Genomic DNA, 27,755 nt, shown 5'->3' on the forward strand with positions numbered 1-27,755 from the left:
CGATGAGCATTTTGAATCTTTTTGGTTTTATTAACGCTCTACTATCTAACTAGATTAAGTGTGTGTACAAGATTGATACCTCTTGTAACTTTAATATGAGGTACACCTCATGCGTGGCCGGTGCATTATTATATTCTTAGGGTAATGCGGCAGCATCTTTTCTATCTTTGATCGATACTCGACACCAAAATTGATGCATGGAAGGCGATAGAGATTCGATGCTTGGAAGATTTCGGCTCAAGTGATTCCATGCGTTCAACGTCAAGAGGAGAACAAAGGAGCATCCAATAAGTCATTGGTCCCATCCTTAACCCATTCATCCCCAAGCGGACAAGCGCTGGGCTTCCATCCACGTGGACTCGTATCTACCAATACATCTTTATCATTCTATTTTTTTTCTTTCTTTCTCTCTTTTTTTTTTCAAAAAAAATTCAGATAAACCGAATTCTTTGTTACGTAAAATCAATTATAATATATTTAAATTATGCTCATCATAATGTAATATAAATTATTTATAATAATAAATCATAATTCACTATAGACTTTTTCTTTTTTCTTTCGCTTAGAATTTGAAACGAATTGAAATAAAATAAGTATAAGCTTGAATTAGTGATATCATGTTCGATGGATATAATGAGCGAACAAACGGAGGAGCTCACGAATCATGTTGGTGACAAGCCATATCAATCTAATCCGATAATATGCATGCATGACTTGAAAACGATACATGTGAGAGGCACAATAAGATAACATGAAATCTCTTAAGACTATTCCATCCACCGTCTCGTAAGACTATTCCATCCACTGAGCCTAGGATTTTGTTTTGGTTTTATTCTACATGTCTGTTCTACGCATCATCAAACCATTATGATTGTGTCGTTGATCACATCTCCAAACATGTCATTTTCGAAAGGAAAACATCATGAGGTCAAGAAATATTGGAGCTTCTTTTCTCACATCAGTATGATTGTGTTGCTCATCATTTAATTTGGCAAAAGTATTTCATTAGATCAATTAGAGATTTCCCGTATTTTAGAATCATTTCGGTAGTAACATAGTGCTAAAAATATCGAAAGAAAAAAGTGATGATAATTTAGCGAGGAGGAATGCGCGAGGTACAGTTCGGTCAGAGTTGCGCGGCAGGATTCGGAACGGTGACGGCTGTTGGCTTACCGTAGTAGCACCTGAAGAGAAGGTGATGCCGGTGACAGCGGCGAACGCAAACGCGTTGTGCTCCGTCTCCGTCACCTTTCCACGCGAAAGGTGCAGCGGGAGGAGTGCCATCATTGGTGGCGTGAACGAAGAGCCGCCACCGACCATCGCACTCTCGCGTCGAAAGGACCTCCCGATGATGGGAACCATGGAAGGTGGCACCTCGGCTGCGTTAACTTCTCCTCTTGTCGGTCGAGAATTGATACGTAGAAAAATATGATATTATAAGATAGTTTTAATCATTTTATGAGTAGTTTCATCTAAGTAACGCTTAATTCAAGAAGTTATTACTAAGAAGATAATCTTTATACCTAATTTAATCATAAATAATATGATAGAATGAGATAGTTATCATTATATTTTATAAATAAAATTAGTAAAGACATATATTTGAAAAAAAAAATAGTTTTATCATTTGTTTAATATTTATTTTATTTTATTTATTAAAACTATTCTCTTTTAATTATATCGTTGTATTATATTTTTATCATTTTCTTATTCCTTCATCATTAATATTTAAGGTATTAGAGTCAAGTTCAATCTAGTATTATGACTCTTAATAATAATTCTATATCTCAACTCTTTATCCTCATTTTATCAAGCAAATGTTATGAATATTGAAATATCAACAAGAGATTTGGATGATAAAAACTATAATTAAGATAATATTTTAAATCTTGGATCGTGAACTATATCTCAGAGTTTAAAAAAGTGAGTAACAATTGTATTATCAACATCACAAGTAGAATAAGTAGTTGTAACATCAACAACTTGTCAAACAATATGAATTAGATGATTTCTTAGATATCTTCATAAAAAAATAATTAAAATATTTTATGATAATAAAGTCACAATTATAATGACGAAGAATCTAATCTTTTATGGAAAAATAAAGAATATAGAGATTCATTATCATGGAAAAATGAAGTATTATAACACATATAAACAAATTACAAATATTCCCATCAAATTATTTTTATTTCAAAAATATGTTTATTTTATATCTAAAATCGATATATGTAATTTTAAATCAAAGGAGATCGTTGAGAATTACATATGTAGCTATCATGTTTTAGGTAGCTCTAGTCATTTTCTAATTAGTTATACTTAGGTGACTCATGATCTAGGAAATTATTATATGAGTAATTTCTATACCTAACTTAATTATGGGTGACATGATAAAACGAGATAGTTACCATTAGGCTTATAAACTATCCCATGATAATAACTTCTTAGATCACAAATCACTTAGGTATAACATGAGTAAAGCTACCTAAAATATGATAACTATATAAGATATGAGACATTAAATAATAATGTCACGGGGATAGTTCTTATATCTAACTTAATCATGAGTGGCATAATAGGACGAGATAATTATAATTAGGTTTTATAAATAAGGCTATGATTCATCAAAAAAAAAATCTGATTGAAAAAATATATATAAATATTTTTAAATTTATATTTTATTTAATATTATTTTAGTTTTTTATTAAAAATATTTTTTTACCTACATCTCAATATTTTGTTTTTATCATTTGTCTTCCTCCACCATCCGAAGTAGATCCCCCGTTACATAAAGCACGGTGCGTTTTTACTGATCCAACATAATTGATGGGCCATTACAAATCATTTAAGCTTGGCACAGAGAACACCACCGCCATGGCGGCGTTCCTCTCTCTCTTCCTCCTCTTCTGTTTCCTTCCCTGTCGTTCCCTCTCCCTCACCCAAGATGGCCTTCACCTCCTCGACGCCAAGAGCTCCCTCGACGACCCCGACAGCTCCCTCTCCGACTGGAGCCCATCGGACGCCACCCCCTGTAACTGGACCGGCGTCACCTGCGCCTCGCCTCCCCTCTTCCCCGCGGTCACAGCCCTCGACCTGTCGGACCTCGGCCTTGTCGGACCATTCCCTTCCCCGCTCTGCCGCCTCCTCGACCTATCCTCTCTCTCCCTCTCGCTCAACTCCCTCAACTCCTCCCTCTCCTCCTCCTCCTTCCTCGGCTGCTACTCCCTCACCCGCCTCGACCTCTCGCAGAACTTCTTCACCGGGCCTCTCCCCGCCTTCCTTCCCTCCCTCCTCCCGCGCCTCTCATATCTCGACCTCTCCGACAACAACTTCTCTGGTCCGATCCCTTCTTCCTTCGGGCAGTTCGCCTCTCTCCGTAGCCTCTCTTTGGTTGGCAATCTTCTCTCCGGTCCCGTGCCTGCTTTCCTCTCCAACCTCTCCTCTCTTCACGAACTCAACCTCTCTTACAACCTCTTCACTCCCACTCCACTTCCTCCTTCGTTGGCCAACCTCACCTCGCTTCGCGTCCTCTGGCTCGCTAGCTGCAACCTCATCGGTAGCATTCCGCCGTCTCTCGGCCGCCTTTCCAATCTCACCGACCTCGACCTGTCTTACAACTCGCTCTCCGGGGACATCCCCAATTCCCTCGCCGTCCTCTCCTCTGTCGTCCAGATTGAGCTCTATTCCAACCATCTCACCGGTCCCGTTCCCAGCGGCCTGTCGAACCTCACCGAGCTCCGGCTCTTTGATGCCTCCATGAACCAGCTATCAGGGCAGATACCTGAAGACGTATTTCTTGCTCCCAGCCTCGAAAGTTTCCACCTTTACGAGAATAACCTCACCGGAGCAATCCCTTCCACCATCACCCGCTGCGACAACCTCGCGGAGCTCCGGCTGTTCTCGAACCAGCTTGACGGGCCTCTCCCAGCCGACTTTGGCAAGAATTCTCCACTTAAGTTCGTCGATCTTTCGGATAATCTCCTCTCGGGAGAGATTCCGGCTGGGATTTGTGGTGGTGACATGCTGGATCAGCTTCTTTTGCTTGACAACATGTTCTCCGGTTCTCTGCCGGAGAGCCTAGGCCAGTGTTCAACGCTTACGCGAGTCCGACTGCTGAACAACCATCTCTCCGGCGAGGTTCCCCCTGCTTTCTGGGGCTTGCCACATGTATGGCTTCTCGAGCTTGCTGGGAACTCCTTCACCGGTGGTATATCCCCGGCAATCTCCGGCGCCACCAATCTCTCTAAACTCGTGATATCTAACAATCAATTCGAAGGTCGAATCCCAGAAGAAATGGGAGCTCTGTCAAATCTGTATGAGTTCTCTGCTGCCAATAACCGGTTGACAGGGCCGCTCCCTGAAGGGCTCGTGAACTTTGCATCGCTCGGGCTGCTTGATCTCCATAACAATTCCCTCTCGGGCGAGCTCGTTAGCGGAGTTCGATGGTGGAAAAAGCTCATCCGGTTGAACCTCGCCAACAACGAGTTCACTGGCTCGATACCCCCAGAACTGGGCGACCTCCCGATGCTCAACTATCTCGACATCTCCGGAAACCAGCTTACCGGGACGATCCCCCTTGAGTTGCAGAACTTGAAGCTTAACGACTTTAACCTCTCAAACAATCAGCTTTCCGGTACTCTGCCTCCCCAGTTCGCAACGCGGATCTATGAAAACAGCTTCTTGGGCAATCCGGGACTGTGCGTCGACGTGAATGCGCCTTGTGCCGGTCAAAGAAGAGGTGGCAACTCTATTCGCTATGGATTCCCTTGGCTGCTTCGATCAATCTACATCCTCTCCGCTGCGGCCCTTGTTGCTGCAGCGGCCTGGTTCTACTGGAAGAACCAGAGTTCCAAGGAGGTGAATCGTGCTTCGGAAAAGCCCAACTGGATGCTCACTTCTTTCCACAAACTGGGTTTCAGCGAGTACGAGATCTCGGGCTGCCTCGACGAGGACAACGTGATCGGTAGCGGTGCTTCCGGGAAGGTCTACAAGGCAGTGCTCAGCAATGGAGAGGTCGTGGCAGTGAAGAAGCTCCGGGAAACGCCCGGGAAGACCGATGTCTTCCAAAGCGTGGACGACGGATTCGAGGCCGAGGTTGCCACTTTGGGGAAGATCAGGCACAAGAACATCGTCAAGTTGTGGTGTTGTTGCACGCACAAGGACTGTAAGCTGCTGGTTTACGAGTACATGCCCCATGGGAGCTTAGGCGACCTGCTGCACGGCAGCAAGGGCCGGCTGTTGGACTGGCCGACGAGGTACAAGATCGCGGTGGACGCTGCCGAGGGTCTGTCGTATCTACACCATGACTGCGTTCCTCCGATCGTTCACAGAGATATTAAGTCGAACAACATCTTGTTGGACGATGAATTCGGGGCCAAAGTGGCAGATTTTGGCGTTGCAAAGGCCATCGTCGGTAAGGATCCAATGTCCATGTCCATCGTCGCTGGTTCGTGTGGATACATCGCACCAGGTTAGGTTCTATTTCCATCCACGCCACAGATCACAAGTCCATTTCCTCAATCATGGTCTTCATGCGATGCAGAGTACGCATACACACTCCGCGTGAACGAGAAGAGTGATATATACAGCTATGGCGTGGTCATTCTGGAGCTCGTCACGGGGAGACGTCCGGTGGATCCCGAGCTGGGAGAAAAGGACATGGCGAGATGGGTGCAGAGCACGGTGGAGCAGAGGGGAGTGGACCATGTCCTCGACCCCAAGCTCGACGTGTGCTACAAGGACGAGATGTGCAAGGTCCTTGACATTGGCCTCCTCTGCGCCAGCATCTTGCCCATCAGTCGTCCGTCGATGAGGACGGTCATCAAGATGCTGTTCGAGGTGGGTTCTGAGAACAAACAGCTCAAGCCTGCAGAGGACCGCAACCAGGTCTCCTTGCTGCCATGAAGATGCCTATGGTCGTGGGGACTTTTCCTAGACGTGGCTGCGGAGGCAAAAATGCCCATGGTTTTGGCAATTGCAAGAAGGTTGCTGATCCAGAATCCCTATGCCCAGGTGGTAAACATACACTATTATATAAAAATTTTTAATATCAAATTTTAAAATTAAATAATAATATATATTTAAATTTATGATGCATATCTTTTTATGTTGTTCAGAAAATCTTTGTCGAATAAAATAGAGATGAGAGAAGATATGTAATCTCTGTTTAAATAAGGAGATGAGAGAAGATAAGATCTATAATATCATATCAATCTTGTTTTGATCTCTTGCGTAATTGTGTAACATGAGTATATGATCTAAGATAAATAATTATGAGAAATTATATTATGATTAGACTTCTTTTGAAAAAAAGCTCATGGTTTTGGCAATTGCAAGAAGGTTGCTGATCCAGAATATCCCTATGCCCGGGTAGTAAACATATGCTATTATATAAAAAAATTTAATATCAAAATTTAAAATTAAATAATAATCTATATTTAAGTTTATGATGTATATCTTTCTATGTTGTTCATAAAATCTTTGTCGGATAAAATAGAGATGAGAGAAATATGTAATCTCTGTTTAAATAAGGAGATGAGAGAAGATAAGATCTATACTATCATATCAATCTTGTTTTGATCTCTTGCGTAATTGTGTAACACGAGTATATGATCTAAGATAAATAATTATGAGAAATTATATTATAATTAGATTTCTTTTGAAAAAATGCTCATGGTTTTGACAATTGCAAGAAGATAGAATCCCTATGGTCGGATAGTAAACATATACTATTATATAAAAAATTTAATATCAAAATTTAAAATTAAATAATAATATATATTTAAATTTACGATGCATATCTTTCTATGTTGTTCAAAAAATCTTTGTCGAATAAAGTGGATATGAGATAAGATATGTAATCTCTGTTTAAATAAGGAGATGAGAGAAGATAAGATCTATAATATCATATCAATCTTGTTTTGATCTCGTGCGTAATTGTGTAACACGAGTATATGATCTAAGATAAATAATTATGAGAAATTATATTATAATTAGACTTCTTTTGAAAAAATGCTCATGGTTTTGGCAATTGCAAGAAGGTTGCTGATCCAAAATCCCTGGGTAGAAAACATATACTGTTATTGAAAAAAAAATAATAGCAAATTTTAAAATTAAATAATAATAGATATTTAAATTTATGATGCATATCTTTCTATGTTATTCAAAAAATCTTTGTCGAATAAAGTGGAGATGAGATAAGATATGTAATCTCTGTTTAAGTAAGGAGACGAGAGAAGATAAGATCTATAATATCATATCACATATATCGATCTTGTTCGGATCTCTTGGGTAACTGTGTAACACGAGAATATGGTGATAAGTAATTAAGAGAAATTCTATTATAATTAGATTTTCTTCGAAAAAATGCCCATCGTGAAGGTTGCTAATCCAGAATCCTTATTTTTTTTCGATTGGATTATAATCATGATAAGAATTAATATATTTTACCTAATTAGATGTCATATAATCTAGCATGAACTGCCATCTAGAGAATTTAGGCTACTAACACTTAGCCACTCTATTATGCATATATGTGTTATGGATTCAATCACACTACAGACATTAAGGATGGATTATATGTCTCCTTTAAAAAAAGCTTTATCTTTTGAAACCAACTCTGAGAAAATATTTTTGCGAGATTTGAATACATGAAAGAAGCTTTATCTTTTGAATCCAACTCAGCGAGAGTATTTTTGCGAGATTTGATTTGAATAGATGAATATTTTCTTTCATGAAAACGAAATCGATGATACGATATAAGTTCTATTTGCTACCACTCAAATTTTGAGTGGTAGAAGGGTTCACCAGTCATGACATCGATCTACTAATTTATCGAGAGTCTGAATCATCAACCTGACATAATTTAATGATAATATATTCATCTAATTTTTATAAGTTCATTCAAGTATTCTCCCACTTTCAATGTGTTAATTTTAGGTTTGGTTATCGATGAGTTTGCACTGCATTAGACTCCATCGCTGACAAAAGAGCAAATGATGCATCATCTAATTTAATTTATGATAGATGAATGGGATTAAATTGATTCAGCAGAGGAATTAAGATTCTATCTGAAAATTAAATTAGAATTCTAAAAGAAAAACCTAATTGGATGAATAGATTTCATTCATATGGTGAGATGGGTAAATGTGTCGGGGCTGACCATTCTACGAACGGGCCTTAGTTAGTTAGGCCGGCCCACATTTTTGTAGATGGCAACAAGTCCTGTTCAAAGGATCCATAAAGGGGACGAGACAAAACAGAGTATTTGCCAAAGCTCCCCTCGATGCGATTAGATTAGATTAGCGGAGTCAAGAACTCCCAAATTGGGATTCGTTTGCTCGGCCAATCACCACATGAACGGACGACCAATGCGAGATCAAACAGGTATCGCCTCCCATCGAGACTACGAACAATCTTGAATTCTGTATTAGGTGTTGTTTGAGGACGACAAGCATATAACTGTCCTCCTTTGTATGTTGAAAAAAAGAAAAAGAAAAAGGAGAAGGGATAGATCTAAAAAGTAGAACAGGATTAAATATTTCATGATCCAACGTATCGGTTTTATATAGTCCCGTACATACATTATATTAATTATATTTAAAATAAATTACTCTTTTCTACCAAACCCTTTCAAGAATTAATAATTGGTTTATCTTTTTCTTGGTATTTAATCTATTTCTCCTTTTGATAAAAAGAACCTCTTTATGACATCTTAACAAATTTAATTTCAACATTCTTCCCCCTTAAACTTGTTTCATCTAACATCTCATGTTTCTTTCGAAGTTATTGAAATATTTTAAATTTAAGAGGCTTTGTGAGTATATCGATCATTTATTTACTTGTCTTGACATAAGTTGGTCTACTATTTTGTTTTTAATATGATCTCTTATAAAATAAAATCTTATCTCGATATGCTTCGATCTTTTACGATAGATTAAATATTTAGCTAAGACAATAGATGATTTGTTATCAACATAAATCTTAGTTGATTTCTCTTGCAACATATAAAGTTCTTTCGGTAGTCATTTTAGCCATATTGCTTTACAACTTGATAAAGCAATGATATATTATTTTTTGAAGACATAAATGTAGCTTTACTAAAATAAAATACAAATATAATTGTACTCTTGTGATCATAGTAGCTTTCAGCTCAATCACTATCACTATATCTAATGGGTTCTAACCTTTTAGATAACGAATAGAACATTTCATATTCGAGTATCACTCTAATACATCTTAAAAATTTTTTAGGGACACTTAAATGAGATGTCTTAGGAGCTTCCATATATATACTTATTAAACTAACTCCAAATGGTATCTCACGTAGAGTGCATATTAAATATTTTAAACATTTAACTAGACTTTTATAACAAGTTGGATTAATGTATTTACCTTTGCCTTTCTTAGCTAATTTGGTGCCATATTCCACTGGTGTATTTATAGTGTGACAATCTTTCATACAAAACTTCTTTAGAATATCCTTTGTATACTTTTCTTGTAAGATAAAAAATCATATATTGTCTTGTATAACTTTAATACCGAGAAAATAAGTCATTAGGCTCAAGTCAGTTATCTCAAACTCCTTTTTCAAAGAGTATTTAAAATATTTAATCATTGAGATATTATTACTTGTAAAAATTAAATCTACATACATGCATATAAATAAGATATTATTGCTTGTCCCTTATAGGACTTGTTTAAGCCTATAAAAAGCTATCTTTAACTTATATATATTATCTTCTTATTCATAAATAATAAAATCATGGGGTTGTCGAATATACCTCTTCTTCAAGAACTTCATTAAAAAATATTAATTTGATATTAATTTATAAAAAAATATTTTATTTGAATTGTTAAGAAAACATTTTCTTAAACTTCAGTAACCGGTGTGAATACTTCTTTATAGTTAATTTTATATTGTTGTTTGTATCCCTTTGGAACAAATCATGCCTTAACATCAGTCACTTAGTGGTCTTCTAGAAGTATAGTAAGCTCTCATGTATCATTTTTATTAATAGTACGAATCTATTCATTCATAGTTTGTCATCATTTTTATTCTTTATAAGCTTCTTCAAAGATTAATGAATCATATCTTGAAAAAAGATAAAATAAAGAAAGCTCATCATTGTTAGTATCAACCATTCAGTTCACATTATATAGCTCCTAAATCATTCTTGTCCTTCTTACAAGCGAGCTTCTTGAATTATGTGACCGGGGCGATCTAGGTGATGATTCAGACAAATACTATTCGGTATTTGCTTGTATTATATCATCTTCTTCTGAAGCTATAGCTTTCTTTTGCTGCAAATCACTTTTTTAGCTTTAAATCTATTGTTCATTAAACTCAACATCTCTTGACATCGTAACTTTATTTGTGATAGGAATGTAGAGTTTGTAACTACTGAAATTCTCAACATGACAAGATGTATTTCTGACTTTTATCCACAAGTTTTATTTTCTTTTCTTCTGGTATCTTAGCAAATGTAACATTTCTAAAAATTCTTAAATGATCGACTTTTAATTTGTTATTCTTAATTTGAAAGGCTTTATTTTTTGCTTGTCCAAGATATATACTTCACGTAACTTTGATGAATGATCAATTTTTGATATTCGTGTCACCATATTAAAATTTTCTAGAAGTTTTAAAACCTTAAAATTTAAATGAGCATATCTAAGATGTCATAATGTTGAAATTTCCTCAATACCAGTTTTAAAATAATTTGACCAATTAAAAATACATAAATGTAGATGAAATATTTTATTCTTCATTAATGTTTTATTCTTATCACAAATTGAAAGAGTTATATCATTAATCTCAATATCATAACCTTTTTTAAGTAATTACCCCAAGCTCAAAATATTATTTTTCATATCGATAACATTATAAACATTTGAAATGTATAATTCTTTGCCATTAGTGAGACAAAAAAAAAAATCTTTATCTCCTACTTGTCTTTGAGATAGATCACCAAATATAATATTTCTGAAATAACTTGTATATATTTTCAAAAATATTTTTTTGATGCCACATATGTGATTTGAAGCTCTATAGATACCATGTCATAGACTAATCTTTCTTTAAATTATTATAAATCATTAGTAAGACTTAATTTTTATTTTTTTAAATAAAATTTGCCTTATCATCTTAATTTTTAGGATTATAATAACATTGAAAAGAGTAGTCTCCATACATTTTGCAAACATAGCATTGCATTTCTTATATTTTAGAATTTCTACTATGGTCTCGGCCACATCCTCAACCATAACCTCAATTTCTTTAGCTAGAATTTTCTCTATCATTTTAATTGTTTTAAAATTCTTGGTTGATCTAATTTCTGCCACCTCTTCTTTTTTGAGATTTTGATTCACCTTTCAAAAGCATGCTTAGTTTGTAATGCTTGTTCTATAGAATTTTTCTCCTTCTCTTTTTATAAGCTTTTGTTCATGAACTAAGAGAACTTATTAGTTATTCTTAAGACATTTGTTCCAAATCTTTAGATCTAGAGATCTTAATATTTTTCTATTATTTTTTTATTATAAATTTGTTCATCATTTTATCTCATTTGATAAATAATAGAAATAATTTTTGAGAAGTAATCATAAATAGGTTTAGAAGTATCTTGCCATAGTTTTTCAAGCTTAGCTCGTAAAACTTATAGATAAAGCTTTTTTATCTTATTTAGACCGCTAAATACTTTTTGAAGCATTTGTCAAGCCTCTTTTGAGGTATTTGCTGAAGCAATGATCTCAAATATTGCATCATCAAGCCCTTGGTAGATCGTGAACAAAACTTTTTTTTTCTTTTTTCTTCTACCTGGCCATAGTTTTTCAAGCTTAGCTTGTAAAACTCTTTCTTATGTTGGATTTAATTTAACAAATCTATTTTCTACAAATTCTCTTATATCTTGGGAGTTTAGAAGGACCTTTGTTTGAATGTACTATATATCATAATTTTTTTATCGAGAAGAAGTCATAGTTTAACCCGAGCAAACTATAATACCAAACGTTGAAAATAGATAAAGAGAAAAGATAAGTTTATCACACAACGGAAGAGTACGACAAAGTTAAATCTTCTATGTTTTTTTTTCAAAAGTTTCTACAACTTCAAAAACTCAACCTTTCAAAACCGAGATTTATACGGTACATTAATTACATTTAAAATGAATCATTCTTTCGTAAGAAATCCTTTTAAAAATAATGGTCAATTTGATTTATCCTTCTATAATCATTTAATCTATTTCTCAAAGAACCTCTTAATACCTAAACAAATTTAATTACAGCACTATATTACTCAAGGAAAAAAGAATCCATTTTACGTGCCTCTTTCTTCAAGAAGGTCGTCATCCCTCGAAAGGGGAGTCGGCATCTTCTACATCTCCTATTTTTGGAGGACTACCAAACCAAACACAAGCGGACGCCTTTCTCTGCAAGCCAAGTCGCGTACATGTCGAAGACAGCATCACCTACCCATCGTTCACGTGTCTTTTACAACCCTCCCCTGCATCTCTGGGATTCACCATGCCACATTCTTTCCGATTCCATGCGTCACATAAACAATGAGAAAACACATATATGGAGGTCACACTGAGACACACATGACATATGCAGAGAGAGAGAGAGAGAGAGAGAGAGAGAGAGTCGGAAATGGAGAAATGATAGGTATGTCTTGGAAGACACTCTAGGGCGACCTCGGAGCTAAAAGGAGGCCACCGTCTACTACTCCTCCTCCTCTCTATCTAACCATCTCATTCAAGGAGGTGAGACGTCTCATACGAATCAGGTTGCTGGATCCCCACTCAACCCGGTTGCTCCTTTGCCAAAAGGATTATGGAGAGATTTCCATAGAATCGCTCGAGTAATAACATTAGGTATGTATGTTTGGTCACAAGGTTGAGTTATATCGGTGATGTATACAGCAAGGGCAAGCTTGAGGGTCAAGCAACCTGGTGTTACTTGCGGAGGTCTCCCTCCTCTCTTCTCTACTCTTCTCTACATATGGCCTTGTTTTTGTCTTTTTCCTTTTCCCTTTGTGCGCGGTTTGTTGTCTTGAGGAAGCGGGAGGGACCATCGGAGTTTTGCTGCACTTGTCCCTGGAGGAAGATGATGAACCAAAGTTGAGGAGAATTCTATTCCTTCCCGGATATCAAGGGGAAAACTGTGGGAGGGAGGAGGAGAGCTCGGTAGCTTTAAGAGGGACAAGCTTCTTTCTTCTTTTCCTTTCTCGCCTTTTCTGTCCTCTTGTTTGCCTTCTTCGGTCGTCATTCCCTTCCCAGTCTTTTGCCTGCTCCGAACAAGAGACAAGGAGGAGAAGACGAAGAGGAAGAAGATGACACATGACATGGTGCGGTAGCTGCTGGCCGGCATCAATCCGGGCTCTCCGATGGTTCTAATCACCAAGAAATCACACGACATCATGATCAAGACGTGCCCCTCCTGCGGTCATCGCATTCAGTATGAGCAGCAGCAGGTCTCTCTTTCTCTCTCTCTCTCTCTCTTCTTGTGCAGTTTCTACACACAACAAAATCATTTCATCTCGAAGCTGATAAGGTTGCGACGTAGCATCTTCTTCTTGGCTGCCTGCGGCAGGCAAAAGCCAAACCTGTTCACGCTTTCCGTATGAAACCTCTTTTGAGAGGGAGACTAATACACGTCCGGATGTGGATTGAATCCAGGCGTCTTCCTCCATACAAGACTTGCCCGGGCTGCCCGCAGGCGTGAAGTTTGATCCCACCGACCAAGAGCTGCTGGAACACTTGGAGGGCAAAACGGGGTCGGACCCTCACAAGCTTCACCCTCTCATCGACGAGTTCATCCCCACCATCGAAGGCGACGATGGGATTTGCTACACGCATCCTGAGAAGCTCCCCAGTAATGATCGATCGATTGACACCATCTCTTTATTTATGAGTGAGCCAATGAACATGTTCCGATTCATCTCTCTCTCTCTCTCTCTCTCTCTCTCTCTCTCTCTCTCTTTGCCTCTTACTCATTTGAGATGATTTTTGGAATCACAAGTTCCGATATATAGTGGCATAAAATGTTCGGATCGGATTTAATGCAAAACCAACCTGGTTTTCTGATGACGTGAAGATTGGAAGAACTTTTCTCACTATTTAATTACTTGTTGTGACCTAACAATAATAACAAGCAATAAATTAGGTTGTATAGAGTGAGGCCCATTGGGAAAGCTATGTAGACCTTGCCTTGGCTTCAACTCCTCCTCACCTTTGAGATAATTGGTGGGATTTATTGCGTTTCGTATGTGATTTTAATCGTGTGTTTCTTCTTGCGATGCACAGGAGTGAGACAGGATGGTCTGGTTCGGCACTTCTTCCATCGCCCTTCCAAGGCATACACGACGGGGACGAGGAAGAGGAGAAAGGTGCACACCGACGCACGCGGAGGCGAGACGCGGTGGCACAAGACCGGGAAGACGAGGCCGGTGTCGGTGGGTGGGAAGCTCAAGGGGTACAAGAAGATCCTCGTCCTGTACACCAACTACGGCAAGCAGCGGAAGCCCGAGAAGACCAGCTGGATAATGCACCAGTATCACCTGGGCTCCGACGAGGAGGAGAAGGACGGGGAGCTGGTGGTGTCGAAGGTCTTCTACCAGACGCAGCCCAGGCAGTGCGGCTCGGGAGCGAAGGACTCGTATGGGAGAAATGTCAAGGCTGCTGTGGATGACGACGATGACGATGGCGCCGCCACCGCCGCCGCCGTCGTCGTCCTCGGGGAAGGAAGTGCCGTCGGCGACTACTACGCTCCGTCGCTCATCGGGTACAACCAAGGCGGGCAAAACCGAGTCAGCTCCCCTCATCTGCTGCCTAATTTTGCCATGCATACAGGAGGTGCCTCCTTTCTTTCTTGAACAGTTGAAGAGTATCATCGATCTCCCAATGATTACCTGTGAATAATTAACATATATGGACTCCTACACTGCAATTTACGTGATCGCATTTAACCCTCGACGTAGAAAAGGATGACCGTATGGATCAAATAACAGATAGCTTCTTCTTCAACCAATAAAGTTGTTCAGCTTTTCCCTGAAATGGCTGTAACCATGTCGAAAGAAGAGCAAAACGGCAATGGGTGAGCCGAAGATTAAATGATGATGAGTTTGACGACCAAAGTTACTTCATCTTTGGCTTCGTCATGATGTATACAGGCTTTGTCCTGCATCAGATTTCTAACTCGCGATTTATGTTTGAGAACTGATGATTGCTTCCAATCTTTTGCTTGGTGATGATGGTTTGATGATTCGAACTTTGGGTTGTCTGAGACTTCTTCCTCCTGCAAACATATGCTCTGACGAAACAGGAACGCAGGAATATTCTTACGGATTGAATGACATGCTTTGTCATACACAGCAACGGCTTAAACTTCACCCCCTTTCAGTGAAGCCATGACACCATTCCAACTTATAAGAACCGAAACCAAACCACAAGAACCCGATTCCGGTTCGGTTCGATTCGATTCAACAACGTCGAACCGTTGACCCAATTCATTTTTAGTTATTGACCAATACGATTCCATTTCAAACTATGGTCGAGTCTATTCCAATGTGCTATGAATATATATTCATTTCACTAAAGGTCAACTCGTATTGACCAATTCGATTCCATTTCAAACTATGGTCGAGTCTATTCCAATGTGCTATGAATATATTCATTTCAATGGAGTCCAATGATTGAATTGCTCTTCCACATGCTTTAAAATATAGAGAAATACCCATATATCAACTTAATCAAAATATAGAGTTTGCTGAAGCCGAGCTTCATTGAATCCAACCGATTTGACATCAATTTTAAATCAAGTTTTCTGCAGTTAAAAGACCACCAATTAACATACTGTTTGTCGTTGAGCGATTTGAAGATCGATCTGGCTCTTGTTCAGTTGCCATCTTTACCCTTCTTGTATGGCCAGGAAGTTCCATTGATTGGCCCACCAGAACTGAGAAAGATCAGATGGGTCGATAAGCAGCTCAGTCCTCTACACGACTTCTTGTTGTTTTGGTGTTAGTCATGCACAAGTTCTCGCAAACAGGTCTTCTACACAGAGACAGAGAGAACGTACGGTGTGTAGAGCTTGGAGCTGCATGAAACCATGTTGCACTATTTCATAGCCATGCGCTTTCAATGGCTTCTTCAGTCGTCATCGACTTCAGTGAAATCCTCTACGGCGGTAGCATCAGCGACACCTTTAACTGAGCGCATTTCATCGATTTCGATAGGAAGCAACGCGTCACATATAACCCGTCCTAACTGGAGAATTCTGGGGCAGCCTGAGAAAACAAAATTTAGTGAGCAACTCGGTGAACATGTAAAATAAAATGACAGAAGAGGTAACTTACCTGCAACTGGGCATTGAGGATGCGGCTTCTTTGTTCTTATGTAGTGCAGTATGGGATCTTTCTCGTAAATGTGTTTACAGTCCATGCTGCACCATGAATAACAAGTCACACAAACAAATTAAAAAGAGAGGATTAAAGTGCACCCAAATCTTTAAATTTTGCTGTCTTTAATAGTTCTAAAGTAACGATCAAGTTCAGTCAACCTCTAGGTGAAGCAATGGAAATCAAGTCAAGGAACATATTCTTTCAATTTGAAAGAACTATATCTATCTATCACCTGTACTAAGAAACTTGACAGAAATATAGGAAGCACAAAAGTAATACACTGTTGTTCATACTGCTAACATATTTCTGGGTGATGGACGAGGGCTTTATCATATGGACACTCATCCCCAGAAGTGAAAATATTCATGAAACTCAATTGCTCCAAAAATAGACTTCACATTTAGTTGGATTACCAAATTGACATGGGGCAAAAAGGAAGAAGATTTGAAGAAAACTAAGGTTTCTGAAGTTTAGTATGAACCAAGAATTTGCAGGAATTTAGTTTTGGTAATAAATATTCATAGAGTCATTCAGATAATATATATGGACTGAAATTGGAAATTTTTGTCTCAAATAAAGCATGAAAGGATTAACAAGGTTGTCAAAATTTTGTAAAAGTTGCAGTATTTGAATTTTTAAACGATTTTCTCACATACGATGCCTGAAGGCAGCATTCAGAAGGTATAATTGTCTTAATTGCAATACCATGATTAGTAATTAATCAAGTTAATGTATCAACCTAAAGGTTAAACCTTGATCAAGATTCTTAGGCTGATGTTTCTGGTGCCGAGAGAAGATCAGTCATAAATTGTTGTTTAAGCAGTAACAGAAACATGCCAAGGCTTTATTCATGTCCTAGGTGTATCCGGTTAGGCTGTGTTGTTGGACTGGAGAGTCAGGATTTCAGCTATGATTTGTGGAACAGGACAGATTTAGGTTTTGTCAAGGCTTAGCCCTTGTTTAATATTGTTTGGATTTTAATCACATTTAGCAGAAGATATCCAGTAACAAAAATACATATAGAAACATACATGACCTCATCAACAATAAAATTACAGCAGAGGCTAATTAGACATACAAAGGATAGGATGATAGTTACAAGCACACATTTGATACCCCTATAAATCACTCTGTAGAAACCGGTCTCACACCAGTTTTTACAAACCTTACACTTGATGCTAGCTTCACAAAATGAAGGGAAGAAAGCATCCAGAATTTTTCTCATTCCATTGAACCTACTCACTTCACATAATAATTCTTAGAATAACACAACATAAATATTTTTCAAGCACTATTTAGGTTGTGGGCTTGTGTCCATTACTAAGATCAAATATACAGTGACAGTTGCATCCACCGAAACAATGATCAGCGAGAGAGAAAGGACAGTGTCATGCTGTTAATCAAGTCTTGTAAGGGTCCTGTCTCCTATCTATCTAACTCATGCATACAAAAGAATATCCTACTACATATACGAAATTCATTATCGGGAAGCACACACAATTTTTGAATTTCCACATGGCAAACCATGTATCACGTGATGGGAGAGGAAAGCCCTGGAAACGAGATGCAGTATCAGTTTTTCAAACCACATGTCACCAAGAAATTCACATGTATGAAACATGCATGAGATATAGATATACTAAAGGTAAGGTAACAAAAGAGTCCTCAGACTCAACTTGCCATGTCAGATTAGTGTGAAAAACTCCTTGAACTTGAAGTTTTAGGCCAGACACAAAATGACATTGATTTCATATTTAAACACATGATGTGAGGCTTGTCTATCTGCAAATTGAGAGTCAATTCTTGATCAAATTTAACTTCAACTACATCTACTACGACTGCAGCTTGTTCTTATCTGTAATGCTATATTTTGTTGTCCGCTTATGTTTTACTCTATTTCCTCCTCTAAATCAACGGACAGGTGACCCTTCTTCAGCAAGTACCTAATCGTGCTACATGACCCAGGACTGCCGTACCACCCAAAATGGTATGAAATGGGTGATATGTGCCATTCCAAGAGTAGACTGGTATGTGGACTGCTCCATTTCGAGCGGTCCGGCCCAACTCAGTTTTAAAAGAAAAAAAATTAAAACAGCGGTTAGGACTCGCAAATAAGAGCCCTTTCTTGTGGAAACCCTCTTCTAACAATGCCGCTGCCATCGCCACTACAATTCACTGTCTTTTTCCCTGGTACACTCCCTCCTCTTCTTCCTTCTCCACCTCCACGGCTTCCTCTTCTTTCTTCTTCTACCTCTTCCTCCACCATCTCCCCTTCTTCCTCTTCCTACTTTTTCCTCCTCTGCTGCCTCTTCTTCCTTCATCTTCCTCCTTCCTCTTCCTCCATTGTGCCTTCTCTTCTCCTTCTTCATCTTCAAAAGGGTGGTACATGCTGATGTATCATGTTGGTGCACCAGTACACAGCCAGCAACTGGAATGGGTCCGGTACATGCTACAACAGTCCTTGGAATGAACAATGTTCCACATATCTTATCTTTTGAGCTTTTGATCATCCCTCCTACACAATACATCTGACTCCTGTTGCTCATGCATCACAAAAGCACCAGCAAAATTTTCCACTTAATTGTACAGTTAACTTTTTTATATTCATTTACCAATTAATAACTATTGCAATTGTAGTTATACGACGCACAAATTTTCCACTATAAAAATTTCAAAACTGCAAGTTGTAGAAATAGTGAAATAACTTACCAGCGAACTGGATCTTGCAATTCTGTAAGAGGCTTTCCTGTTAATGGGCATGTGATATTTAGTAGGTTGTTCTGGGTACTGGTCATAATAATGTCTTCCTGCTCCTCACCAGGCATTGGTTGACCTGCATGATGAACATTCTGTAGAAAATAATGAAGCTATCTTAGCTGGCACTAGAAATACTAAAAGTTCCCAACAGAATACACAAAAAAAATTTTAGCCTACAACAGCAGCAAAATCTAGTTGTTTCTTGGTTATGTCTACCCTCAGATGATTATTATAGGTAAGACTACCTGGTAAGAGCACCATAGTGCCTGAAGTGCAGTACAAAGAAGATGCAGGAAAAGAGGAGTATACATTAATTAGCTGCATAAGATATGTTAATTATTTCACCATTTACAAGTATGTTAATAAAAAAATCAAATGAGATATAGTAAAGAAACAACTCATAAAAGATATGAACCGCTTAACCAAAGTATATACGGTCTTCAAATCAATGATATATGAAAAACAAAGATGAAACAAAAGACCATATGAATCAATAAGTTCGAATAATACCAGGTCTACAGAAGGCAGTACAAATTGCATGATGCAGCAAATACGACAAACCTGTAAAACTACGATTGAATAATATCTAAAACAACAATGACAATTAGGAAATGAGCACAGATCCAAAATGTATCGGATACAAGAATCAGGTATTATGGACACAGCCAATTTGAACAATCCATGCTTCATATTCTCACAAAAGTTTTATGTATTAAAACAAGACCCAAACAAAATCTCTTAAGATGTGGTGAAAGAAGAAAGCCCACATAAACAAGCATAAAAAACAAATTGAGGAACATGTCCCAGCTTAGTCGTACATCGAAAGTAAGAAAAGAATTTCATTGATTTATAAGGACTTGATGAGTGGATTATCATTAATTTGGGCTTAAGTATTTTGAATCACTGATCCAGATTTATCAAGTTAAAGTTAATGAGACATTATCTTATCAGGTCAGGTTATGACCAATGGTACCAAAGAGAGAATAAACATTGGCCATAATGAGAGGCTTGCTAAGGAACTACTCCCAAATGAAGACGAAGACACTTCACGACCCTCACGTACAAATTAAAATAAACTCTCTTTATATCATATTCATTGTTCAATCTCTCTTAAGTGGTATTGTCAAAGGCACTCATCACTAAAAGGCACCAGGCCTAACCCAAGCGCTCACTCGAGCGAATCTAAGCACTCACGAATAAAAAAGATAAAATATATAATTAAGGATAAAGATAATATTTAGAATAAAAACTAAATAATTCATGAGTTTCATATCATTACATATGCAAAATATTACCACTAAAACCTCAAATCACATAAGTTTAATCATTTGTAAAAGTACACATTTATCAAGGCAAAATGGCGCATCTATCTTTATGTTTTTTTCGGATTCATGATGTCTTTTCTTGTATAATTGTTTTCTTTTGGGTAAATGAGAAACTTTACCACTAATATAAGTCTATGCTCTCCAATTTATGAATTGGCTACATAAGTTTCTCCCTTAATGCACTTAATAATCTTAAATGGTCAACTTATAAAAATGCAAGAAAAGGACTAACTACATAAACAAGAAATAGGTAGAGGTATTATGGCGTGTCTCCAATGGTGAAGAGTCAATAGCCAAGACAACGAAGAATTGATGCTGAAGCAACAAAGAAACAAGGTGATGGAGAGGGAGACAACGAAGGAGGTAGAGAGTGGCAACAAAGGAGATAGAGAGGGTGGTGGAGACTCGACAATGGAGAACCAACAACAAAGAGACGAGGAGATTGACAGAGATGGAAATGGGAGTTAGCGACAGAAGAGAAACTACCAGACAACGAAACGAAAGGGCAACATAGGAATGGTAAGGGAAAGAGTGGAAAGCAACATCATGTGAAAGAAATAGAGAGTGGCACGTTGATCAAGGAAATTAGTTAGGTTGCAACTAGGCATCGACGAAATATAAAAGAGAAATGATAGTCAAAGGAGATTAAGGTAAGAGTCTTTAAGTGCAAGAAGGCGGGGTGGGGCGAAGGATATATTTCACTATTCCATAGGTGGTTGAGCCAAACAAAGATGCGATTCGAGCTTGGCTTTGGCTTAGCTCCGATTGATCAATTGATCTACAGTTGGGCTTAATGCAAACTGGGTTGAGCTTTGCTTGGTTCAGTTATGGGTCTAGCTAGGGTATGACTCGAGCTAAGCTAATTGTCCAAGCACGAGCACGAATCTAGCTCAGGACCAACTTGGGTTTGGCTCATTGTGCCAGGTTTGCTCACCACTCCTAAGCAAGCTCCAGCAAGTGCTTGGCTGTAGATAGGTGTTGTGTTGTTGTATATATTAGCTTGTCGATAGGTGTTATACGCAATTGTAGCTCTATAAAAAATTATATCTGCCTATTAAAGAGAAATCTTGGCAAGTCACTAGGAAATACATCAAAATACTCCTCAAATTATGAAATACATCATTGGTTTGTTAGGATGAACTATCTAATTAATGTTTCTACTGATAAGAGATAATCTATGGGCACATGATCTTTGTTCAACTCAAATGTAAACTATGGTGAAATAAAAGAATGTGTGAAACTCAAATCCATCAATATATCAAGTGGCACATAGCAAAGGACAATAATAACTTAAGTACCCATTCTGAGGCCCGAGCATTCCGATAAGTCAGAGTAAAATCCCGAGCTTGTTTTCCTAGTCATCCCCCACATTGTTGTTGATGTGGAGACCTCAACGAACAAACCTTTAGTATGTGATGAGGTTGTTGACAATGAAAACACATTCGTATTGTTGGGAAACTCAAGGAAACATGGTCCATTTTTCCACAGTTATGCCACCTCACTACCACATGTCTGGAAGCACTCATGTTTTCTTGTTGTTGATAAGGTTGCGGTGAATGATATTGAGCCTTCTTTGAAAGTCTCATACCATCAAAGTTAAAACTTCGTCCTTGCAATGGCATAGACGAGAAGTTGTGCCTCAAATCCTTTCTTTTATTATGCTCCTCAAGTACCATCTCAACAATGAGAGCTTTGTTTACCACTTCTGCATAAGTCAATAACTCAAAGATGGCCACTCATTCTCGAATAAGTGGCCGTAGACCCCTTTCAAAGTGCTTAGGCTTCTGTTCTTCATTGGCTATCATGGGCATTAAAAGATAAAACAGCTACTCAAAATAATTTCTATATTCTAACACAGACTTGCTACCCAATTGAACATTGATGAATTCTTGCTGCTTGTGAAGACGCACATGAGATGGAAAATATTGCCCATAAAATGCAACTTGAAATTGTGCCCAAGTCACAACATCATCATTAGCTTCCAAAATCATCCGTTTAGCGATGCCTTAATAGACGATGACGATGACGATGTCGAGGAGTCGATGGTCCCATCTACACGGTTTAAGAGTGGTGCATAGAGCAACAATACATAAATAATTCAATATTAATGGAAGGACGATCCGAAACATACCACAAAGGTACTCCTCAAGGCCCGAAAAAAATGTCACTATTCTTTCCTAATTTACATTATTTTTGCTAAAATTATACTAAATTATATTTATTTCCAACTTAAAAACTCTAATCTAACTTTTTTTTATTTTTCAAAAAAAAAATAAAGTTGTTTTCAGCTTTTTTTCCATGTCGTCGATGCGCCCTGCCATACCGACACACAATATGTCAATACAGAGCAATATGCACCATACTACCGATCGACCGATACATTGGTTCAAACCGATAACGCAAACATTGATTCAAAGGAAATTATTTAAGTTGGCAATACATAGTAAATAATTTAGCAATTCGAAGGAAACAAAATAGGCAAAAATATACAACATCTGCATACACAACATATTGCATAGCATGCACATAAACACATCAAACAATCATTAATGGCTCAACCAAATACCCAAATTCTCAAGATGTATAGCACCCAAAAAAACAAATGGAGAGGATTCATATTGCACTTTGATGAGGATTGATGTCTCTCACATGCCACGATAAAGATTTATCACTCCCAATAAGGAGGTCGTCTAGTTGTCACATCTAACGATCTCCTAATCCCTAAAGCAAATCATCTACTAGTGAATTGTCTAACAACACTAAGTCTTCCTGTTGATAATCAAAGTCCTTAAATGATATAATAATTAATGATGAAGGGTTAACCGCTCGGTTTGGGGATTGTTCTATGGGGCCGAGTGAAGAAGGGCCAACCTATGGGTCAATCACGTAGAGATGGGAAGGTCGAGCTTGTGGGCTACCCAAGTGAGTTGGATAGCTGGGTTTGTGGGCAAGCCGTATATGGAGACGAGGGCGCTAAGGATTTCCCATATGAGAAAAAATTAAAGGCTGTCCATTCTTAAGGAAAGAATATGTGATGTGGTTTTGCCCATTTGAGAGCCCATTAGAGGAGAGAATGAATGGCTGTGGGCTGCCCACTTGAGGGCTCATTTGAAAAAGAAGGGGTGGTTATAGGCTACCTATTTGGTAGCCAAATTGAGAGGAAAAGAACTGGCTTAGGTGAAGCCATGTAAAATGAAATGATGACTATCTTTTTGTTGGTTTCAATTGATAGACAACATAAGAAACAATGATTTCATCCATCATGATATCCTTATTTCCATATATTAAAGATAAAATTCACAAAATGTGTCATTCCATAATAAGACATTAATATAGAAACATAACAATCATTCAATCTATAATAAATAAATAATTTTCCTCATGTTTAGGTCATTGATTAAATGATTATAAGATGATGAAATTATGAATCCAAATAAAAAGATAGGGCCAGAGCCTCCTATCATAACCCTTTAGGGCAACAATCTTCTCTCTGAATCTTCTTCCCTTCCACATTAATCTTCTAACATCACAAAACAGGATTTCAAATAAAGAATATGAAAACGCAGAGCACTCCTCTAAAATCACTAGCTCCTCAACTGTATGATAAGGCCACCATCCCTCATTATGCTATAACCGTTCATCATGCTTTTTTTTTTATAAGCACCATTACATTTCTACCCTTAAAGGTAAACAAATTAAAATAGCATCATATGCCCCTTTCTTTATTCACATTTTGTTTCTTTTGGTTTGGTTTTCTCCTTTATTTGGAGCAACTGACACTATCATGGAGGCATGATGCCAACATGGAGCATAGAGAAGGTATGTACCGAGCTAATCATATGCTAGTACAAAGTGTGATGCTTTTCATCATTACAAACTCTACAACATCCAACACCTTCACCATAGCATACAGTCCAGACATCAGGCCATCTAAAATTCCATCCCCATCTTTCACCATCCAAACTCGGATTATAAACCTTTGCCTCACCTTCTAACCTTTTTCAGCACCATTTCTCAGTTAGAAAATGTTCGTTTGGACAAATAGTCTTGTATTATGAATAGCTTCCGCCGTTTCATAAAGTTAAATGTCATCACAATTATCTCATGCAAAAGTTTCCTCTTCTTTTGCTCCTTAATTAACACAAACCACAATGTCCATTTCCACTCTGCCTCGACTCTGCTTCTCCTACCATGCATTTAGGAGGTCATTCCAATTAATGTGCATAATAAAAGAACATATGATTTTATTATCACTAATTTCAATATGGCCTAAATAATTCTGTGCCAATTTTAGGATTTTTGTTCCATCAGTCTTGATCATCAAAGAAAGCCAAAGTCACATCTCTCTGCGTGCCGCTGAACATCCTAAATTACCAATCAAAGTAGAGAAAACTTTGAGCGACCTGTAAGTCCAACAAAATCTGAGCATGGAGAGATAGGTTTAAACCGCGATAAGCACCAGTACACCCAGAAAATTTTGAATATAGTTAACAAAAATCTGAACCATGAATCAAGAAACGTACCCAGATGGCTTCCTTGAATTGCCGATAAAATGGATTGTTTTGTGGGACAGAAGGAGACACTGCTTTGCTTTTAGCAATCTCATCCTCTAATAACTTGTTGAAATCAGTCAGCTGCATATCGTTAAACCAAAAATCACAATAGCGTGATCAGAACATAAGATTTTCTAACTCATTCAGATAGTACGGAAGCATGAAAAGAAAAGGAGTAAAAGAAATTGCCTGCTCGGATGGCTGGTAGTTGCCACCAATGGTTTGGATCGCCTCTGAGAAATGGGTACAGTCATCGTACGTATCCAAAAGCTCCAAGACGGCAGCTTCCAATTCCTTAACCTGCATCGGCGCTCAAATAAAACCTAGGGCCTTCTCTTTTTAGCCAATAAATAACATATCTTAACCTTGTCGGACTGCTCCTGCTTCTCGAGGTCCACCGCGATGCTCCTCATCATGGATAGGGCTTTGCGGATCTCCTACAACATGAGGAGGAGGAGGAGAAGAAAACAAGGATTACTCTTCAGAAATTAGCCTTTAAAGGGCGGAGATTGGGCATCAGGGTTTAGGGTTTATGAATTTGGGGGGAAGGAGAGGGGATCTTACAGCAATGACGTGTTGATTGTCGGATGAGAGGGTGGCTGCGGTAGCGGAGATCCTGGCGGCGGTGGAGCTCTGCGGTCGAGAGCCAGAAGACACCGGCATCTTGCCGTCCGGATTTCCAGGGGAAGAGCGCGGTCGCGGGCGCACGGCCTTTATGAAGGTGACGAAGGTTCTACGTCTTTATTTTGTCTTCCTTAAATGGCAAGGAACTTTTCTACGATAAATAAAAATGATTTGATTGGATTACTGTAAAAGAAAATAACATTTCCCTTCCAAAATAAATAATTCTTAATGGGAGGACAACTTTTTTATTTTTTTCAGATTAATTTAAAAACGATTTATTTTGAAATCTAAAATAAAATTCTTGAGTTCTTAATTATCTGATAAATAAGTAGTTATATCATTTTATATAAGAAATCAAAAACTTGTTAGATTTCTAACCTATACGTAATCATAAGGCACAAAACATACAAAAGAAGACGAGAGATGAGAGGGGAGAAGATAGTTACAAACCTTTATGACTTGTAACCGGCAACCTAACGGTCGATACTTCAGCCGTTATTCCTCTCTCTCGCGCTCTCTTTCAATCTATAAGTAGACTCCTAGACACAAACCAACTAATTAACTAATTTTAGATGATTAATCACATATTACATTTGGTAGTTAAATATATTTAACATTTTAAATCTTAAATTAAAAAAATTTCATGAATGCATGAATAACATGAAAATGATTAGTAAAAAAATGTTTTCAACAATAGTAACTGGTGATGACATTGTAGCGATCGACCTTATCGGTGTCACAAATGACGAGAATGGCGTAGCGGTCGATCTTATCGGTGTCACAAATGACATAAAAATGATAAACAAAAAGGTAATTTTGACTCGATCTATATATTTCCTCGGTAAAATTGATGATGTTATGATAAATAAGATTAAGTATAAGATTTTAATATAATTTTTTAGGTCTAAGGATCAGTATATTAAGAAGATCTAACTGCATAAGATAATTTATAATTAACCTAATTATATACGGTAACATATAATCCTAACGCCTACTAGAGAAAAACTTATGTTATAATTACATGTTCTAACAAAACTATTTGGATTGTTGGAAAATTAAAATATAATTCATGCTAAATTTTTTTTCTGATGAAATTGTCAATTTCTACTTGATTTTCTCTTTTCAATTGGTAATAGATAAAACAATGGGACGTTCTCATGCTCCAATATATATTTGTTTGACATTTTATCGGAAAAAAATCAGACTATAAATCTTTTATCATCGAATAGTTCATTTGATCCTATCATCACCTTTTATATCAAATTATATTGAAACCAATAAATAAAATTATGTATGGTCAATTTTCTCTCACATTAAACAAGTCCGATCCGATTTGGATCAAAAATTTTAAGCCTCTAACTCAAATTTCATTCTCTTTGGTATCTTCTTTTTCTTTGTCTTGGCTTCTCCTTTCTTCTAATTTGATTCATTCCTTTCGTTTTTATTATTGTTCTTTGACTCCCCTTTCTACTTTGATTCATTCCTTTTCTTTTTATTATTATTCTTTGACTCTCCTTTCTTCTACTTTGACTCATCAGTTTCCTCTTTATCATTATTCTTCACCTCCTTCTTTGTCTTATCCTTCGTTTTCGTAGTCTTTTTTTTTTTTTCTCTACCTTCTCTGCTTATCTCATCCTCCTCTTGTCCCTCTATCTTTTTATCCTCTCTCTCTCTCTCTCTTCTATCTTGATTCTTCTTCTCCTATTTTATATATGTCTCCACCCCTTTAATTGAATTTGGATTGGTTTAATGAAAATTAATCAATTTATATTTAAAATTAAACTAAATTATTTTAATCACAACACTGATTAAAATTTTATAATTTTTAGTAATTAATAATTGTATTTAAAAAAAATAAAAAATAATATTAATCAACTTAGAATCATATCTTAATTTTTATATAAAATTTTGGGTTGATTTATCGATAATACTTTCTCGAGTTATTTCTTCGACGTTCAAGGCTTGAACTCGAAGTAATAGTGAAAAATTAAAAAGGAATCAATAATAAGAAAGGAAAGTCGAGGGAATGTCATTACCCTTCATTTACCATAGTTATATTAGGATTACACTCAGTATAACCCAAATTATACAATGGGATAA

At 37.5% G+C, this 27,755-nt stretch overlaps 3 protein-coding genes across 6 annotated transcripts; 2 read left to right on the forward strand and 1 right to left on the reverse strand.

Moving 5' to 3' along the window:
• The first annotated feature begins 2,819 nt into the window (after positions 1-2,819).
• Positions 2,820-6,223, forward strand: LOC135676902 (receptor-like protein kinase HSL1). The gene is made up of 2 exons (XM_065188602.1): positions 2,820-5,470; positions 5,543-6,223. The coding sequence occupies exons 1-2, from the start codon at positions 2,827-2,829 to the stop codon at positions 5,902-5,904; spliced, it is 3,006 nt and encodes a 1,001-aa protein (XP_065044674.1). The 5' UTR covers positions 2,820-2,826; the 3' UTR covers positions 5,905-6,223.
• A 6,525-nt stretch (positions 6,224-12,748) lies between these two features.
• On the forward strand, positions 12,749-14,966 carry LOC135676903 (NAC domain-containing protein 73-like). Of its 2 annotated transcripts, none has more exons than XM_065188603.1 (3): positions 12,749-13,468; positions 13,674-13,908; positions 14,301-14,966. In XM_065188603.1, exons 1-3 carry the CDS (start codon positions 13,382-13,384, stop codon positions 14,867-14,869), a joined length of 891 nt encoding a protein of 296 aa, XP_065044675.1. In that variant the 5' UTR covers positions 12,749-13,381; the 3' UTR covers positions 14,870-14,966. The 2 variants fall into 2 exon arrangements, with proteins under 2 accessions (XP_065044675.1, XP_065044676.1); XM_065188604.1 differs by having other exon boundaries at positions 12,770-13,468; positions 13,674-13,869.
• Positions 14,967-15,706: 740 nt separating this feature from the next.
• Positions 15,707-25,758, reverse strand: LOC103989193 (E3 SUMO-protein ligase MMS21). Of its 3 annotated transcripts, XR_001978251.2 has the most exons (8): positions 25,596-25,754; positions 25,397-25,468; positions 25,221-25,331; positions 25,002-25,112; positions 19,106-19,245; positions 16,352-16,437; positions 16,075-16,282; positions 15,707-15,951 (listed from the first exon to the last, which is right to left on the reverse strand). XR_001978251.2 is itself a non-coding variant. In XM_009407985.3 (7 exons), the coding sequence occupies exons 1-7, from the start codon at positions 25,692-25,694 to the stop codon at positions 16,146-16,148; spliced, it is 756 nt and encodes a 251-aa protein (XP_009406260.2). In that variant the 5' UTR covers positions 25,695-25,754; the 3' UTR covers positions 15,707-16,145. The 3 variants fall into 3 exon arrangements, 2 of the variants coding, with proteins under 2 accessions (XP_009406260.2, XP_065044677.1); XM_009407985.3 differs by having other exon boundaries at positions 15,707-16,282; XM_065188605.1 differs by lacking the exons at positions 15,707-15,951; positions 16,075-16,282; positions 16,352-16,437; positions 19,106-19,245 and adding an exon at positions 19,262-19,714 and having other exon boundaries at positions 25,596-25,758.
• Between the last annotated feature and the right edge of the window lie 1,997 nt (positions 25,759-27,755).

Source organism: Musa acuminata, chromosome BXJ1-6 (assembly GCF_036884655.1).
Source record: "Musa acuminata AAA Group cultivar baxijiao chromosome BXJ1-6, Cavendish_Baxijiao_AAA, whole genome shotgun sequence".
NCBI lineage: Eukaryota > Viridiplantae > Streptophyta > Magnoliopsida > Zingiberales > Musaceae > Musa > Musa acuminata.